This window comes from Miscanthus floridulus, chromosome 7 (genome assembly GCF_019320115.1).
Source record: "Miscanthus floridulus cultivar M001 chromosome 7, ASM1932011v1, whole genome shotgun sequence".
In the NCBI taxonomy this organism is placed as follows: Eukaryota; Viridiplantae; Streptophyta; class Magnoliopsida; order Poales; family Poaceae; genus Miscanthus; species Miscanthus floridulus.
The window spans coordinates 102,030,599-102,049,716 of record NC_089586.1 but is presented as its reverse complement, the minus strand read 5'-3'; the positions used below and the strand labels follow the sequence as shown (position 1 = coordinate 102,049,716).

The window sequence follows — 19,118 nt, the reverse complement described above, 5'->3', positions numbered from 1 at the left end:
CTGAACCCGAATTATCGGGTACCCGAATTTGCGGGTAGTGTTTTTTTGGAGGTAATATCGGGTAGCAATTTTCATTACCCGAATTACCCGACCCGAAAAAATCGGGTAACCCGAACGCCCAGGCTTATTCGTGTGTACTCTCATCATGTCCGGTGATCTAGACGTCTATGTTGAGTTCCTGAGAGGAAAAGTATGTGATCGACAGAGGTCGTTGAGTATAGTTAACAGGAAGTCTGTACTCACATTTGCTATGTGTGGGAATGCAGGTCTAGCATCAGTCTGTGCGGTATACAGTATAGGTGGGAAAAAGATATGATTTGTGGATACAAAGAGGGCAAACCTCCTCATGAGTAGATTGCTTCTCAAACAGTTTCCTCTTTGCAGGTTTGTTTTCAACATGGGTCGACGATTTTGGCAGTCTGGGAAACATAGCATCAGAAATTGCGAATCGGCAAGTAATGTTTGATTAATTAATCAGCGGTAAGTGTGAGTTGTAGTACTTTAAATACAGCAGGCATGTATAATATTCAAAGGCAATACTGCATAACAGAGCAATATAGAACAATGTGCCAGCGATATAAGATTATCCGAAGCAATACTAATTGTGGTGATGAAATAAACACAATTATAGAATACAACTACTTTCATGTGACCAGAAGAAAAGGACGGTTGTATGTACAAGGATTTAAATTTATCAACGTGCATCGACCTGATGGTTTGATGTCGTGCTATTGATGATTCGCATGACGATCTTACACTACAAAGGTCAGTAGCTTACTAATGTCCCAGCAGTAAGAAAAATCTGTAGTAATCTAATTTTTCATGACTTACGGAATGTAATAGGAAGATAGCAAGAACTTTTTTTCCCATATATTCTGAGTGCGCTAATTTTGATAGTATAGTGTAAAATAGGTAACTCATGGGAAAAAAACAGCACACAGTTAGATATTTGTGAACACGAAAGTGGTAAAGTAATTAGCAATTGAGTTAGAAAATGGTAAGGCATGACCATTGTGACAGTCAGGCTGACACAAGAAAGAGGTTCAGATGTCTTGGTTGAATTTCACAAAATTTTTAAAGATATGAACATTAATTCTCAGAGATACCACATGTCAACCATCCTTCAGAGGGTCAGACCAAAGCATCTTCTGGACTATATAAACCATCTAGCATTCAAGCTATCTTGCGTAGCCATTGTTAAATAGCGAGCAAGTTTAGAAACGCATATAAAAGTGCAGCAAAGTACAGAGATACTATATGCTAACCATCCCTCAGATCAAACATTTGTTTTATGGTATTATATGAACCCTTTACCATTCAAGGAAAGCTAGGGGGAACTGTTACACAGTTGCCAGATTTAGGTATAGACTTAACAGCGCAACAGGAACCTGGATGAGTTAGCAAATCGTATGTACATAGTTTGTGGTATGAGACACATACTCAGCAACATCAGATGAAGCAGGGGTATGAGCAGGTTCAGGTTCCACCGAGACCTGCACAGTGACGGGAATCAGTAGACATCACAGCGTGTGTAAATGAGAGGCTCAGTTTCGAACAGTAAGTTTTTGTAGTAAAAGTAATTAGGCTCTACAATGTCATTATATGCGTTAAGGAGATCACCTTGGTAGACGAGGCCTGATCATCTAAATTCTTAGCTGTGGACGGTGTAGTTTGTCCAGCAGGTGGTAAAGTAGCTGGTTTTGTTGGAGTAGGAGACTCGATAGGTGGTGCATCTATCAAGGACGATGTGTTGGCTGTACTGGGCGCAGTGGTTGTAGCTGGTATGACCATCAAGGGTTTTGGTGGAGGAGTAACCTTGCTGGATCCTTCAACTGGTAGTGATCTTGGAGTGAACAGCCGTTTCTGGAAATCTTCCATAACACACTTGACCTGGTATTCTCTTGTCTACTTTGAATAGTAAGACTCGCTTGTTAGGCCTACAGCAAATGTATACTTGTTTTCGACAATAGCTGTTAGCCCAGGAGGTGTGCCACTCATTCTATCAGGAAGGTGAAAGAGAGACTTGCAGCTTTTCTTAACAAGCTGCTGAGCAATACCGTCAAAGTAGAAGAACTGACCTTCTGCAGTTTCATCTCTCGCAGCAAAGGTCAATTTGTATCTGTGAAATAGGTAATGAAAACAAATGGTGAAGAGTGTCATTGAACCTTCGGACTAAACAACAGCGTGGTGTGTATGAAGAGGTAAGAAAGTAGGTTTACCTTGGCATAAAATCTGAGGATCTGCAAGCACCACACCAAGGCGCACCGCCGAGCTGATCAGGACTTGATTTTTTGCATCCTCGGCAGCCTAGATACCACCATGAATTGTCATCTGGCACAGCCGTAATTGTGACTGTGCAGTGAAAGCCTATTTCCCATGGAAACAAACAGGCCAAAATTAGATATATTTTAGGATGCATTGTTTTGTATAAGTAATTGAACGTTGAATGCTTTATAGGACATACAGGGAAGTCATACGGATCAAGTGCATTTAGCTCATCAAGCGACCTGTGCTCTATGACAATTTGTTCGTCCTCTTGTAGGTGCGTTGGTGATGAAGGGGGCAAATCTATTGGGAAGTGCTGATCCTGAAGCCTATAATTTCAGAAGCGTGTTAATAATTAAATTTTTGTACAATATATAATGAAGGATGGAAACGACCGTGTAGAAGTACGACACTCACTTGTTATAATATGGTTGGGCCTTTGGTATGAGAGGATTTAGATACCAGTGGCAGGCGTTGCTTCCAGTTACATGTGATACCCCTGTAATATTTTTATGTCTTAGCTATTTGTGTAAACAAGGAGGAACCATTGCCAAATAAACTGTAGACGGCCAGGAAATTTACTCTGGTACTCTTTGGGGATGCAACCTACAAACAAGCAGACAATTGCTCTTGGAGTACTGTTGCTGTAGATAGAATCAAGGCTGAATGATGTCGTTCGCGATCCCCATAATGTGACCCTAAGCTCTTCGTCTCTAGAAATTGATGAACAAAAAACAAAGAACATGGATTTAAGGGTGCGAAAGTTAAAGGTGAATGTGTAGTATGATCGCAGAGCACTTACTCTAAGTCTTTAATAATTATGTCCCAGGTTAGAGTTGACGTTGTCTGTCCTGGTAAACATGTTGGGATTGGTGGATGCACTTTGACAACAACACCAATAACATATGTGCATAGTATATAGAACATTAAGAGCTGGTGTATTTAGGCTAGAGTGTCTGATCTATAAAGGAGCTTACCAATAAAATTTGGGTGCTCCCTTACATGCTGATGTATTTCACTGAAAGGGACAAGCGTATAAACAAATTGTGGGAACATGTCTGAGGGGATATCTTCCACTATGACTCGAGTGTAGCAAATGAATTCAATCATGTTATTTCCACGAACAGGCATGTAGGAATACTTAGCATTTTTAACCCTGAATCTGCTGATGGTGTACACCTTGCCAGCCTCTATGAGAGGGCTTTTGTCCTGCACCTCATCTCTTGGAATTTCAGCGTACATAACACCTCCCTGCAACGATTTTGTAGACCAAAAGGCGGATTACATGGAGCAAAAGGAAATGTAGGTACATAAACCTTTGAAGTGAGTAAGGCTATAAGCAATTACATTGTATTGAAAATGTACACATAGATAGAAAATGTTAGAAACCCACACCTCTTTATCAGTGAGAATGAGGTCAACATGTAGGATAGGCCCATTCTCATTCCTGCCCGTGAAATTCCACTTTCTGCTAACTCGAACACAGACAGAAGCCTGGATGTCTCTTAGCTTTAGATTTGCTAAGAGTGTGGGGGCAGGTGTACGAGCCATATCATGCACCTGTAAAACTAGGAAGAGGATGAATCTCTAACATGAGAAAATTGGGAAACTGTGATGAAGACATTAAGTTAATAAGGCGCAAATAAATGTGTAAGTAAGTACATTAATTATGTATGCACAACAAAGAAGACTACCATGCATAGGTAGCAGAACAGACAAATGTAGAGGAAGACATGTTAATACACATAAACAATCAACCGGTATATCAACATATAACACAATCAGTAAATACTTCAAATGATCTGCGATGTCCCTAGGCCGGTATATGGGATACAAGCAAGGATTTCGTTGTAGACAATATTCTTGGTTTCATCTGTAGAATTTCCATTTTCGTCCTCTATCAGAATTTTGAGGCCTTTTTTTGAGCTCACACGTGAAAGAGCCACATAGAGCTGGCCATGTGTGAAAACTGGCTTTTTAAGATAGACGCCGACGTAAGAAAGCGTCTATCCTTGGCTCTTGTTAATGGTCATAGCATAACATACTTTAATTGGGAACTGGCGTCTATGGAGAACAAATGGCCATTTTGTATTTTTTAGTGTTAGACAAATCCGTGGGACGAGGACGGTCTGACCAGCGTGGGTACCTGTCATAATTCATGCTTCAATAATCATGTCTCCAAGAGTAGTGATAATCAGCCGTGTACCATTGCAAAGGCCATCAGATTGGCTTAGATTCCGTAGCAGCATTATAGGGACACCCACTTTAAGAATGAGTCGGTGTCGAGGGAAATTATTTCCATTGAGAGAGTTTAGGAATTCAATAGGATACAACAGATCATATGCATCATGAGTGCCTAGAGGCTTTCCTGTTTTGTCGCAGCTCAAATATTCCTTTTGCTCACAGGGGAGGAGCAAAACTACATGCGCGTTAAGCGTTTTGGCCAAATCATTGGTAGGAGTTAAGATGGCTCGGTCCCTAAGGTAGGAGGAATCAGAGTAGCTTCTCTATAAATCTGGATAGATTACATGAACTATTTAGTTGATGTTATCCTCTTTAGGCATCAGCAGCAAATCATGGGGTATTTTGATCCATGCAGCGTCAGTGTCTCCTTCTTTTGCAAAAGAATTTACTCTACCATCTCCAACATCTAAAATCCAATGGATAAAATCAGACAGCTCTTGATGTTCCTGTGAATCCAGGCCTAAAGAAGATAACCTCATATTCTTAGTAAGGCTGAGAACAGTTATGGATGACCATAATGGAGAATTGACAATAGCACCGTTAATAACCTGTGCTTGAGTCCCACCCTTAATGACAGGCAGTATCTGCCTTAAATCACCACCAAGAACAACAACCTTGCCTCCAAATGGCAGGTGGGCTGCTTCAGAACAGTTTTGAGACTGGATATCTCGAAATGTTCTGTCGACAGCCTCAAAAGCTGCTCTATGAGTCATAAGGGTCTCATCCCAAATTACTAGCGATGTTATTTGGATCAACTCAGCTAACATGGTACCTCTCTTTATGTCATAGACAGAGGTTTCATCTAGGTCACAAGGTATCTTGAACCGAGAGTGGGCTGTGCGACTAGCAGGCAGCAATAGCGATGCGACCCCTGAAGACGCAACGGTAAGAACAATCTTCTTCTGCGATCTTAGATGGGTGACAATACAATTCCAAAGGAATGTTTTGCCTGTACCACCGTATCCAGAGACAAAGAAGAAGCCAGGTTCTTCATTTGTAACCCTATTGACTATAGAATTGAAGGCAGCAATCTGGTCATCATTGAGCGATGATAGTAAGTCTGACTGATCAGATGAACAAGGAATGTTATATGATAATTCTTCTTCAACCAAATGGTTTGTGGAAGAAGAGGCAGAAGCCTTTGTTCTATGTGGAAGATTGAAATTGCGTATATTGCTACCACTTTTAGCAAATAAAGCAGTTAGATTATCAAGCAAGTGATTCCTAATGTCATTGTCTGCCATCTGGTAGTTTTGGTTACCGATCATGTCTCTGAACTGGTACTGAATGTCATCAGCTAGGAGCCTCCAAACCTTCTCAAAGAAGGCACACTCATCTCCAACCTCACAAAAGAGAAGCATGGTAACAAAAAGGTTTCTTAGCTATCTAGAGGTTGCCCAAGTAGCAGCTTCATCAAAGGCACCGTACCACTCCTGGTCATCACCAAGAAGACCACGGCCCCTACATGCACTCCTAAAAGTAGGATGGCAGATACCTTGGAAGGATCGAAGGTCTTCATAACCTGTGGCTCCTCTGACCACTAACAATAACATTCTTAGGAAGTACCGTTCACCAGCTGAAGGATGAACATAGCGGATATGGCCTATTTTCCGATGTTCTGACACCGCTATTGCCATGTCCTAGAGGTCTCCTCCCATCTCCACTTAGAAGGAAAGTCACAGTAAGTTAACTCCCTACTCTAAGGATGGGTTCGATTAGCAACAAACCATTGCGTGAGCATTGTCCTACGTAGGAATTCGTGTGAGAGGACACGGGACATATTGGCTTTCACACGATATGTAATGAAATTTTCATTGGGTAGATGAACAGGCAACCTTTCTACAGATGGATAGTGCCTATGGATATCATAGCCAAACACTCTCCAACATGCATCTTGCTCACATATATAGCGGCAATCTAAATATTCCTTAACCTCATTAATAGTTCGACTCTCTTGATCATAGGGAGGGTCTACACCGTCTCTAACTCTTTGGAGGTAGACCTTGCTACAATCCGGTCCCTTAGTCACATATTTGAAGAGGTACTTAACAAAGATGCTCTTGTTACACCATTCCACATTAATGTGAGCCTGGTACCTTTTGAGCAAGGACAAATTATACGGCACAATCCATGAATTATCCAGCTTCTTTCCTCCTTTGTGTACAAACACATCATTGTTTCTTCTTCTATACATTGCAAATCCATTTTCATTGACCAAAGTTTCATCTTGGTAAGGCTTGGGAAATCTTTTGGAACACTTGCTGTTTTTCATGCAAGGACAATTCATAGTAGACCTCCCACAAGGACCATGTACCATGTGTTCTGCTACAAGAGCATATCCTAGTGGATCTTCCTTTGGATTTGGTATCTCAACGGTAACAAATGAATCTACATACGATGAAGTTGGTTGTGAAGTGTTAGCAGATAGCCAAAGAATGATGTGGGCGTGTGGCAGACCATGTTTTTGGAACTCAACTGTATGAAGAACTGCAACATACATTGAAGTGTGCGAGTGTGAGATAGCGACATAGATCGTAGAAAACACAATGTGCATGTGAACACATGAGATCAATAAGAAAGAACAGGCTCTAACATGCAGTGTAGAGGACTGATCGGATGGATTTAGAAATGAACGAACATATGTAAATGGTAATTTGGAACAAGACAGGTAAATTTGGGATGGCTGCAGAAGCACTCTAAAAAATGAGCAGGGACACAGTAGGAAAGAATAGGCCTGATATTAGTACCTGCACTACATGGACCAAAGGCTTTTCCACTCTTAATATCATGCAGTAGATCTTCAAGCTTCATATTAAAAATTCTAACAATGATGTCGGCTCTGTCACTAGGCCTCTGTCCTAGTTCAATGATACCCTCAGCTATTTCAGGCCACTTGGCGTTGCATGTGAATGTCACAAAGAAGTCAGGTGGACCATGAACCCTGCATATTGCAATGGCATCATGATAGTTCTAAATCATGTATCGCCGACCTCCCGTGAATGAGGATGGCAAAACTGTCATTTTCCCCATCTGGCTACCATCCACATAGCCATGGTCTATAGCATCGGATATACCCTGAATATTGTCAACTCAAAGATCACTCTGATTATCCAGAATGTACCATAACCTGGTTTCATCTATAGCTGCTCTAGCATCAATCTTGGCCTAACTCGATAGAAGACCATAACAAAGATATGGATTTAGCTGATTCCTTCTATAATGGAAATTGTAATAGAAGTAGTCCCGCATAGTAACCTTTGTGCGAGTGTTTTTCTTAGCTGGCATTTCTTCATTATACAGAACACCAATCTAGTATCCACGCTCACCATATGGGAATAACAAAGGATACTGTAACGGCATATAGGCAGGGTGCAAAGAAGATATTTGTTGTAGTTCTCCAGAGCATGTTTGAATGACTATATCACGCTGGAAAGTATCAAGAGAAAAGTCCCCGACCACAAGCATAGCAAGCTGATCAGTAGTCGGTAGACTGTACTAAACAGGATATCCTTCTTTAGCTCCTATAATCCTCACAACAAAATCTTCGATCTGTCCATCCTGAAGTCTATCCCGTGCCATCCTAATTTTTTTAGCAAAAGGATTATGCTGGTCAAGCATATCTATGAGGCTTCGAGTAATATCAGGATCCAAATTGTCATCAGATATGTCAGCAGGTGCTAGAGCCCGCATTCTGTTATCAACCTCGTTAGCGGTGTCATAAATATAGAGCTGCAAAAATTTAGGAGGGCTTCCATCTGGTGGCAAGAGAGACCCAATCCTATGGTGCACCTGTCCACTAATTCTGTAAATTGGAGGGCTACGACCATCGTTAAGCGAGTGATCAACGTTAGCCCCCATAGACGTGAAGGCAAAAGGCAATTGTATTGCCTAATATTCTTCATGAATTTGTTGGAGCGAGAACCTCCACGAAACGTAGCTAGCGCAGGCAAAGGATCAGGGCGAGGCTGGAAAGGCGGGATGACAACCTTTCCACTCCGGCAACAGTTGTTATAAACAATATTGTCATGACGGCGCGAAGACTCAGATTTGGCTCTCTCACCATACCAGAAAACAGCATGACAATGATGGCATTGATAATCCGGGGGGGCATAGTATGACCTATCTCGATAAGAGGCTACAAATCAAGGTTTTAAAAAGCGGCCGTTTAGAGGCAACGAATAGGAGGGATGAGCCTTTTAGGGAACGAAACAGGGATAGGACAACATAACTGATTTTGTTTCAGGAGCGTAAAAAATGTACCTTTGAGCGCATTAACATATTCATCATCGAAATGGCCACACTGAAGAGACGGTGTATAACTCTTTGAACGACCTGTGAGGCGGCTTGATTAAAGGAGTGGTACACGTAGCGTTAACAAGACTGTATTTTGTTGAAATAAAAAGAAGAGAAAAAGAATTTGTGGAAGCTATGTGTCCTATATGCTTGATATGAAACCGGTTATATACCTGTCCAGGCAAGGCGGTGTTGATCCAATAGCCTTTTTCATTTATGGCGGGACTCAGAAGGATCTAAGATGGGCGAAGCATGACAAACACGGCCACCTAAGAGAAGAGAAGCAGACCACAAGTAACACTATGATCAGCTAAAAGGTTCGAGAACAGGGACCAAGCACAGCACGAAGGACACAGAGGAACACTATACAATCTGTTGCGCGGCGGCTCACAAAACAGGCCGGACCTAAGGACACTGAGGAGGCTAAACAAAATCGCCACGCACAAGGATCAAGCTCATCAATAAGGCAAGCACCCCAAACATGATGACATAATAAAAGGAAAATTTCAGTAAACGAGCAACATGTAGATTATCATAGGAAGGTAATATTTCGATACAGAAATTTGAAGCAAAAAATATACACACATGATTGTCCGTTGTTAGTAGAGCGATGCGGCGCAGTGGCCATGTATGTCTAGCAGTTGAGACTATATCAACCAGGAAGGAGAAGAAGGCATGTGGTGAGAAAATATGTAAGAGAACGAAGACGGTAAAGAACCTAAATAATCCATAATTAAAGGTAGTGTCGTACGAAGGCGTGGAAGGTACTTTTCTACAAGCAGCGAGAAAGTAAGGACGTCTAAAAAAGAAGGTAACAACAATAGGGACAAAGAAACCTAAAGGGAACAATTTGGTGAAGCAATGTTGGAGGCCATAGGAAAACAATGGAACATGAAATGATACATATATGCTATTATGACTGATAGAGAAGGTAGACCTACCGAACTAACTGGGCACAGGAAGCAATTTGACATATAGTAACTCACAGATGGAGGACTGTTCAGCAGATGGTGAACATCAGGAAATACTTGAGAACTGGCAGCAAGGGTAAAAAGAAGGCATACCCAGCACGACCGAGCAACAGCTGTAGTTACCGCAAAAACCTAGAGGACAATAGGCTAAGTTTTTTTTAAAACGGAACAAAATTGGGCAACAAAGGGAAAGGGAAAGACAGAATAAGGAACCTTTGTCCCAACGGTGCCAAAGAAGTAACGTGGGAAAAGTTTGTGGGGCCGAAATAAAAACAAGGATGAGTAAAAAAAAGGTAGGAAACAGCTACTCGCCAGCCACAATGTCATATAAAATGTGTGTATATGTATGCATGGAACTATACTTTATCATATATAGGTACATATGTACACAACCATATCTACTGGTAACAGTGTATAAATCCGCAAGCACAGGAATAAAACACGGATATATAGGAGCGGCATCATCAAACAGTACAACAACAGAGAAAACATAAGCGTGCACACTGGATCGTAAAGCAAAATAACATTGCTGGAATCATCATGTACATACCCGTTAGAGCAGAGACGCAGAAGTCAAACGCAGCAAACAGGTTAGTAGATGCAAGAAGGCCGAAATACTAGAAAAGAGTGAGTAAAACACGATCAGGCACCGAACGAAACCACATGCACGTGTAGGCAATACGTGAATAGAAGAAAGAACAACCTCAAAATCCTATGGAACTTTTGGTACAGTACGTAGGAACAACAAGAGCTGAGCTGATGACAAAGGAAATAACGTAGAAAGGCTGTGAGAACAGCAACCAATCATGATTTACGTAACACAATGATACGCATCAGGCGTGAGTCTTAGACAAACAAAAATAACAAACAATAATGTAAAAGTAGAGCGCAACAATGAGAAGGCACATCCAATTATATCCATTAGACACACAAGACAGACACCTACGGAAAGACAACACAAGAATAATAAATAATGTACAGAACAGAAAGCATCAAGTCACCTTGGATATTTGCTAAGGCTGGAGCAGCACAAGGATGAAGAAGTAGGAGGAAAGGCGCACAATGTACCTGCAACACATGAACCAATATGAAGAGATCTAAAAATCCAAGTGTACCGCATAAACGAACATCAGACATGTACGTGGAGACCCTTACGCACAACATACAAGAGAAGAAATGGACACAACCAACTGACACATACCCTAACCTCATAGAAAATACTTGGGCAAGCAGGTAACAGAGCGCCGAGAATCAGGAAAGCATGTAAGGTAAATGTAAGCATCCCTACGTACGTGGTACATCGGTACGCAGAGCGCGGAGGCCGTTAATTTTCCGTAAGAAGCATTGATACGTAAGTACACATACTCTAAGCTCATTGAAAATAGACTGGGAAGCAGGTGACAGCACGAAGCGAATCAGGAAAGCATGTAAGTAAAATCTAAGCATCCCGACGGCCGCCGCACAGCGCAACGACGTACGCCGAGGCTAGGCCGGCATTTTTCGTAAGCAGCAGACAACCGTAAGGACTCGACAAACAGTGGATGTGAGGGCGGCAACAAAGCCAACAAAATTACCGAGAGTAAGAGGAAGGTAAGTCCCGTGCACAGCGCATCTGGTAGAGGCACCTACATAGTGGATCCGGAGCAGCGACGCAACGGTAGGGCCGAAACCTGGAAAGAAATTCAAGTATTAGTACATACATCAGAAGTGAAATCAGTTTGGAAAACAAAAGGAATGGGAAAAGGAGTTAAAGAGCGGAGCACAGCGAAGGCGAAAAGTGCGGAGCGGAGCACAGAGGAGGCGAGAAGCGATGTGGAGACCACACCGGTATGAAGTGCAGGTCCCCAACCCTTCCAAAACAGCAAACGAGGAGAGGTAAATCAACGCGGGTAGAAGCAGGGTAAAGGAAGCAGGAGCAAGCAGGGCGACGGCGCAGGCAGGCCGAACAGGTCCTTGTGGGGGGGGGGGGGGGTAGCGCGGAAACCGCAGTTGCAAGAAATACGTGTACAGCAGCGGCAAGAAACACGGCGACGCAGCACACGTGGCCGAATCGGGCACTACGTCCATTGTGGAGGCAGCCAGAACAGCGCGGACACCCACGCCACCGTACGGAAACCCTAGGCGAGAAGAACAGAGGAAGAACCCTTCGAAGAACGATGGCAAAGCAGCACGGAGGGGTTAGATCCGGCACAGGATGAGTCTGAAGGACGAGGACGTCACAGCCCACCGAAGCGCAAAAGCATGGAAAAGAGACGGGGAGGAGGAAAGGACGGCAGATGCGGAAGAACTGTGGAAGACAGAAACCCAATCGGCACGGGAAATCAAGGAGGAGAAAAGGAGCGCGAGCCAAAACCGGTCAACGGAGGAGCACGGGACCCAGGGAGGCGACAACGACGGCGACGGTGGAGAGCAGGGAGCGGGCGAGGACGGCCGAGACACGGAAAGGGAGATGGCGACTGGAAGGGTCGAAGGCGGCGCTGCAGTGGGACGGGAACTAGAAAGGGCGAAGGCAGGCCAACGGGGGCGGCGACAGCGGCACAGTAGCTGGGACGAGCATCAGCCGTCAAACCGAAGATCGGACCGGCCAAATTAAGTTTGCTACCGTGGACACCCTGAGGAGCGGCCAAACCTCCCTGCTTTGATAAGAACACCCACGCCGCCGTACGGAAACCCTAGGCGAGAAGAACGGAGGAAGAGCCCTTCGAAGAACGATGGCAAGGCAGCACGGAGGGGTTAGATCCGGCACAGGATGAGTCTGAAGGACGAGGACGTCACAGCCCACCGAAGCGCAAAAAGCACGGAAAAGAGACGGGGAGGAGGAAAGGACGGCAGATGCGGAAGAACCGTGGAAGACAGAAATCCAATCGGCACGGGAAATCAAGGAGGAGAAAAGGAGCGCGAGCCAAAACCGGTCAACGGAGGAGCACGGGACCCAGGGAGGCGGCAACGACGGCGACGGCGGAGAGCAGGGAGCGGGCGAGGACGGCCGAGACGCGGAAAGGGAGATGGCGACTGGAAGGGTCGAAGGCGGCGCTGCAGTGGGACGGGAACTAGAAAGGGCGAAGGCAGGCCAACGGGGTCGGCGACGGCGGCGCAGTAGCTGGGACGAGCATCAACCGTCAAACCGAAGATCAGACCGGCCAAATTAAGTTTGCTACCGTGGACATCCTGAGGAGCGGCCAAACCTCCCTACTTTGATAAGAAGAAATGAGCAGCAGCAGTTCCAGGCTCCAGCTACTGCCACCAGTACAGGCCACAGGTCTCCCGTCGTGTCTGTTCTGTTTATGCGCCGTGGTCCTGTAATCCTGTCCTGTCCTGCACGGCTGCACCCACGGCGTGCACAGTCGCGCCGTGCGTACATGTAGCAGCGTGGTGCTACAGCCAGCGTATGGGGAATATGGAGCAGAGCGGTGCAGGCGCTACAAGCCTACAACGAAGCAGCTGGGCTGGCGGGCTGGGCACTCCAATCACGTCGCGTTCGCATGGGTCGCTGCTACCGGCCTTTCCTTTCTCTTTGTATTGCACGCGGACGGTGCAGGTAATTAATCACGTATCTCTATCCGCCTGCCATGCGATACGCGCTGCAGCGAACAAGCTGCGGCTGCGGCCACCGGTGGGGACGTGGGGTAATGATGCGTCGCGCATGTGGTAGGAATGGCTAGTAGCTAGCGCTCGCGTCCGACGCGACGCAAGAATAAGGAGCAGGAGTGGCAAGATATGAACTATTCACAATATACACAGAATTATATATAGTGCATGACAATGAGTTGCTACAAACAAGTGCCGTTCCATGTTCGCTTTACTTATAAACCGTACTTTTTCAGCCAAAAAATAATATTTTTCTCTCACAACAAATCAGCCAATAGTACGCCATGGCTTATCGACAAGCGAACAGGGCAAATGCATCCGGCGTTCTTTATTTTCATTTCCTTTTTTTTTAAGGTCTATGCACTTGGCATGCTCCTTGAAGAATGGTATGGTGGACGCTACAACATCTCATTCTACAGGCTAAGAAATTCACACTGTCTACATAGGAGTACTAGGCGTAACTACAAAGTATGCACACTGCAATAGTTCAAGAGGGAAAACAGGTCCCAACTTCGGTGACGATGGTATCGTACAGTATTTCCAAAGAACTTGGAGACTGGCCATACATAGCTCATCTGCTCATGGGGCTTCAGAAGGAATCCCGTGGTAGCCAATAGTAGAGTGTTCTGAGCTGGAAGGAACAGCATTGTACTGACCATAGCCAGCATAAACTCCCAAAGCGATGAGACTAAGGATGACAAATCTATACCAAGCTTCTTCATGTAGCTGCCAAACAAATTCTCATTGCCATCAGTCGTGGGAATTTGGTGGTAAATATTTGTTAGCAAGGCAACACCACAAAGGAATTTTTTTCAGTATTGAAATCTGTGAGTGGAATCAGAATAGAGCAGCGCAAACCTGAGCAAACAGGACCATGTTGAAGAAAACAGAGATAATGGGAAGCAACGGTACCCCAGGACATGAAAAGCCAGGTGGATCCATATAGACCTGGACAGGAAAGTTTAAGAAAACAATGCATCAGTAAGTTGAGGATGAGCACCAGTGCGTCTAAATATTTAGTAGCATGACATCTTTATCCATGGTTTCAAACAGCAAAGCAACATGAAACAATGGATTGGATTGCACGCATACAGGATTATGTGGGTACGAAGTAAGTAGGCCAGATAGATATAAATGGAATTTACCTGATGGAACTGGAGAGCAAAACTGGCAGCAACAGCTATCACAAAAGCCACTACCATAAAGGCTATAGCATAGTTAAAGCGATAGCAAAATCCCACTATAAAACCACAAAGAGCAACTATGACAAGACATAGAACACCCTCTTGCCAGATTGACATACTTCCAAGGGAGCGACGACTAGTTCCTTTGTCATTCCATCTTAGTGTGATCACACAAGCTGACACAACTGAATAACCGGTCTGCTCACAGAAAGAAATAAGGAAAAAAAAAAGTAGCAGTTACATGCGACTGTTTGATGATGAGAATGAGACATTGTGGTTGAAATATTTACTGAAATTTCCATACCAGAGTGCCAACGGAAAGAATATGAGAGAGCATAGACACATTAAAGAGGCCTGCCATGACTGCTGCAACACAACCAACCCAAATCTGAGATTGTAGAGGAGTATGCCTCGTTGGGTGCACTTTAGCAAATACTGAAGGTAGAAGCCCATCCCTTCCAAGTCCAAGATACAAACGTGACTGTTTACAATTACAAGGATGTAATCCTCATCAAGTAGATCAATTTGATTAAGTGAAACCTACTATTGTGACCTAAACATACATAGTCAAGTTAGAAGGTATTACCTGAACATACAAGCCAACAAGAAGTGTTGTAGTAAGTCCAGCAACAGCTCCAATGCTGATCAATACAGTAATAAATTTCAGTCCCTTAGCGGCAAAAGCCTCAGCCAAAGGAGCATCTTCACCAAGTAATGTATATGGAACCATTCCAGTAATGACCAAGCATACAGCAACGTATAACAACACACATGCTAGAAGGCTTCCTAGTATACCAATGGGCAAGTCCCTCTGGAAAATTTTGTTTGCGTGAGCAGGAGAAGTTAGAATGCATTTCACACTATTATAATCTATAGATTATGTAAAAATCGAATACTGACATTCACTAAGCAATAGAATATGGCCATAAAAGACAAGTCAATAAATCCAGCATATGAATTACCTGTGGCCTTTTGGCTTCCTCAGCAGAATTAGCAACCGCATCAAATCCAACATATGCAAAAAAGACTACTGTGGCTCCAGTCACTACAGATTTGAAACCATTTGGCATAAATGGTGACCAGTTTGATACATCCACCTCAAACACACCAGCAAATACAACGACTATAACAATGATTATCTGCATTTGGAAACAGGTGCATCAGTCCAAAGTAGTAAACAACATTGCATATGCCTTCTACCTCACAAACATGAAAAACTAAATGTAGAGAAACGTAACACCTAACATAAAAAAGCATTGTAAGCAATCTGGAGGAATTTGGAGGAATTTGTGAGAGGAAAACACTGTTTTGGATGAAAAAAGAAGCGGATCACGTTCGCTTGGAGGAATTTGGAGGAATCTGGATGAATCTGGAGGAATTTGTGAGAGGAAAACACTGTTCTGGATGAAAAAAGAAGCGGATCAAGCCGGGTTTAAGGGCACGCGAACGGGGCCATGTAAGCAATCTTACCTTCAATGTGGTCATAAATGTGTTCACTGCTGATGACTCTTTGACACCACAGCAGAGAATCGCAGTTAAGATGATGAGAAGAATGGGGGCCAATATATTAATTGATATGACACCACCAAAAAACTCCTCTCCATGCCCTATCCAGCTTGGAATTTGTCCCTTCAAGAACGGGATTAGCTCCAAGAATTGGATAAAGTAGCTTGCTAAGCTACGAGCAACGCTTGCTGCACCGATATGGTAATCCACCATCAACTGAGTGAAGACCAAGAAGGCGGTGATCTCATTGAACGCTGCATACGTGTACAAGTATGCTCCCCCAACCACAGCAGGGAACCGAGATGCGAGTTCAGCATAGCACAATGCATTGAGCACACACGCAGCTCCAGCAAGAACAAAACTGATTGTAACGCCTGTTATATACCCCTCATGTTAGTTTCAGTACCACAGAAACGAAACAAAGGAGGAGATGCTACTTAGGCTAATAAAGTAACACTTCAGTTGGAGCATTTGAAGCAGCATAACAAACGAGTACTTCCGTCAATGCTCCACAACAAGCGTGAACGATGCCCCAAAATCACTGCCCCATCGTGCTGCTTCTACTTAGCCATGAAACCAACAAGTTGTTGCTCCAGTGTAAACATTTTATACTGCAAATGTCGGCCTGGACCGAGCAGAAGCAGTGTTTTGTTTCGATTCAAATTAGTATGGGGCTGTAGGGTTGACCTGGGCCGGCGTCGCGGGCGACGGTGCCAGTGACGACGAATATGCCGGCGCCGAGGGACGCACCGATCCCGAGCAGCACGAGCTCAAGGACGCCGAGCTGCCGCACGAGGCCCTCGCCGGTGGCAGCGGCGGAGCCGTGGGCGCCGAGGGGCTTGCGGCGGAGCGCCGCGGCGCAGAAGCCAGAGAAGAAGGGCCGGCCGGCGGTGGAGGAGGGCCTGTGGTCGTGAGCTTCCTCCATGGCGTCTGAAGAGATGGGGAGTTGGTGGCGTCGCGACTTGGGCCGTCGCGTCCTTGGCGTCCGCGCCCAGATCGAACGGAGTAACGTCGGCTCTTGCGTCATGCGGAGGCGGCGTTTGGCCCCGCCGCCGGCCGGGCGTTGGTCCGGATCGGGTGGTTACAGGGATGGAAGACCCTGGTTGGGCTGGCATTCTCCGTTCTTGGGCTGAGCTTCGTTCGAGCCTGTTTGGACCTGTAACTAGGGGCAATCCCCTAAAAAAAGACCTGTAACTAGGGGCAATCCCCTAAAAAAACCTAGGGCAAGGGCGCATTCGGCGTTTGGTAGTGTTTCTTCGTACATTACTCTCAGGAAGAGTAAAAGGGCGAGTGGTTACAAGAGCAATCAGGACGACTTCGCCAATCTCGATGATTTACATCCATACGTTTATTACAGGTATCTATGTTGTACTGTATAACTCTAAAAAAATTCTATCAAAAAGAAGAGAAAATTATTTCCTTACCTTAAAAAAAAGATTCGTTTCTTCTTTGGTCCTCTTTATTTTGAAGCTACCTATTTAGCCTAAAAGCTATCCTACCTATTTAGCCTAAAATCTATCTTCAGTTTCTTACGTCGTCCTTCCGTTAGTTTTTGAGACTTAATCGTGTTATAAGTAAGGACAAAATGAAGATTTTACCCCTAGGTGAAAAATGGTCGTCTTATTTCGCATTGTTTATGATTGTCATAATTGCATAAAATAAGGAATATAATATTTGTGAACAATACAAAATATTGCTCAAAATTAAACTCAGACAATCTAAACTTTGCACTGATCATTTAATAAACCGGTATTGTTGTGCTAAGGAAGTCCGTCTGTCCGGACGCTGCCGTTGATGGGCCACGACACCAGTCAAAGCGCCCAAATCTCCACTTGCATAGCCGCTCATCCCAAACCTTATCTCCTCGTGAGCGTGTTGTCCATTCCTCTCCATTCACTGCATCATCGTCGCATCCACACCGCCACACGCATGCTCCGGCGCATCAATGCCACCACACCTGACCGACCGCCGTCCTCTCTCTCCACCACTGAAAATGCAATCAAGCCCTAATTATGGGTTTTAATGATAATGGCCGCTCAATTAGAGGACTAATGAGATTTGTTAAGATGACAAACAGGGAATTTAGAATCGAGGATGTCATACGAAACGGAGGAGTCCCTAATTATAAATATTGACGGCTTCAAACTCAAAGGAGGTTTATATTCTTTTATATTTTGAATTTGAGTATAGGAAAAAGTCGTACTATCAAGGGAGACACAATGCTTAAGTCAACTTGTGATACCAAGTGCTCAATCTTACACGCAAGCATCCTCAAAAGTTCAACCATGACAGCTTCCTCAACACTCTTTTATCTCTGTTGTCAGGCTTGGTGCAGCAGTGCCACACTTGTGGTGTGGCTATGTAGCAGAGCAGCACTAGCGCGGGTAAGACGCGGCACTGTCGTGACTTATCTGACCACTAGGACCTAGGGAGGTATTTATACCTCTTCCCTTCCCTCACAATGGTCTTCTTACTCGCCCAGCATTTTAGACCGACGCCTTTTGGCTCAGCTCTTGTTCTCTCTCTCTCTCCTCCATTTGTGTCCAAAAGTTCTCAAGCTTTCCCTTGTGATTTCCCCATCAATCCTTGAGAGAAAAAGGTGCCAAATTTGATTAGAGAGCATATTCACTGATTCCCCAACTCAAAAGAGCACTTGGTTCACGTTTTGGTCAGTGGTTGTGTTTGTTACTCTTGGAGCTTGCTCCTAGCCAGCTAGAGCATTGCCCATAGAGCTTGCCAACTTATGTGGTAGCCCTAGAAGGTTTGTAACCATCTTTTGAAGCTAGTAAACTCGTCCCTTATCTCAAGAGTTAACCCTCTTAACTTGAGAACAAGAAAGGGTGGCAAAGCCCTAAGTCTTAGTGGCTAACGTCAACAACGTGAACTTAGGCAAGCCTTGGTGGCGAGCTGAACCATGGGATAAATCCTTATGTCACCTTGTGCATAATTTACTTAACTTGCATTTCATATTATTGTTGAGGTGATTTCTAGGGTTTGTGACCGATCTACTTGTGTATGGTGTTCCTACCACTTCTAGCTGTCGATCTGTGAACTACATACTTGTAGG

General features: G+C 44.4%; 1 protein-coding gene across 1 annotated transcript; it reads right to left on the bottom strand.

Annotated features, from left to right (window-relative positions):
• Nucleotides 1–13,667: 13,667 nt before the first annotated feature.
• On the bottom strand, nt 13,668–17,168 carry LOC136464019 (cationic amino acid transporter 9, chloroplastic-like). The gene is made up of 8 exons (XM_066462986.1): nt 16,739–17,168; nt 16,016–16,425; nt 15,508–15,684; nt 15,132–15,356; nt 14,850–15,026; nt 14,507–14,743; nt 14,220–14,309; nt 13,668–14,087 (listed from the first exon to the last, which is right to left on the bottom strand). The coding sequence occupies exons 1-8, from the start codon at nt 17,076–17,078 to the stop codon at nt 13,941–13,943; spliced, it is 1,803 nt and encodes a 600-aa protein (XP_066319083.1). The 5' UTR covers nt 17,079–17,168; the 3' UTR covers nt 13,668–13,940.
• Nucleotides 17,169–19,118: the final 1,950 nt, after the last annotated feature.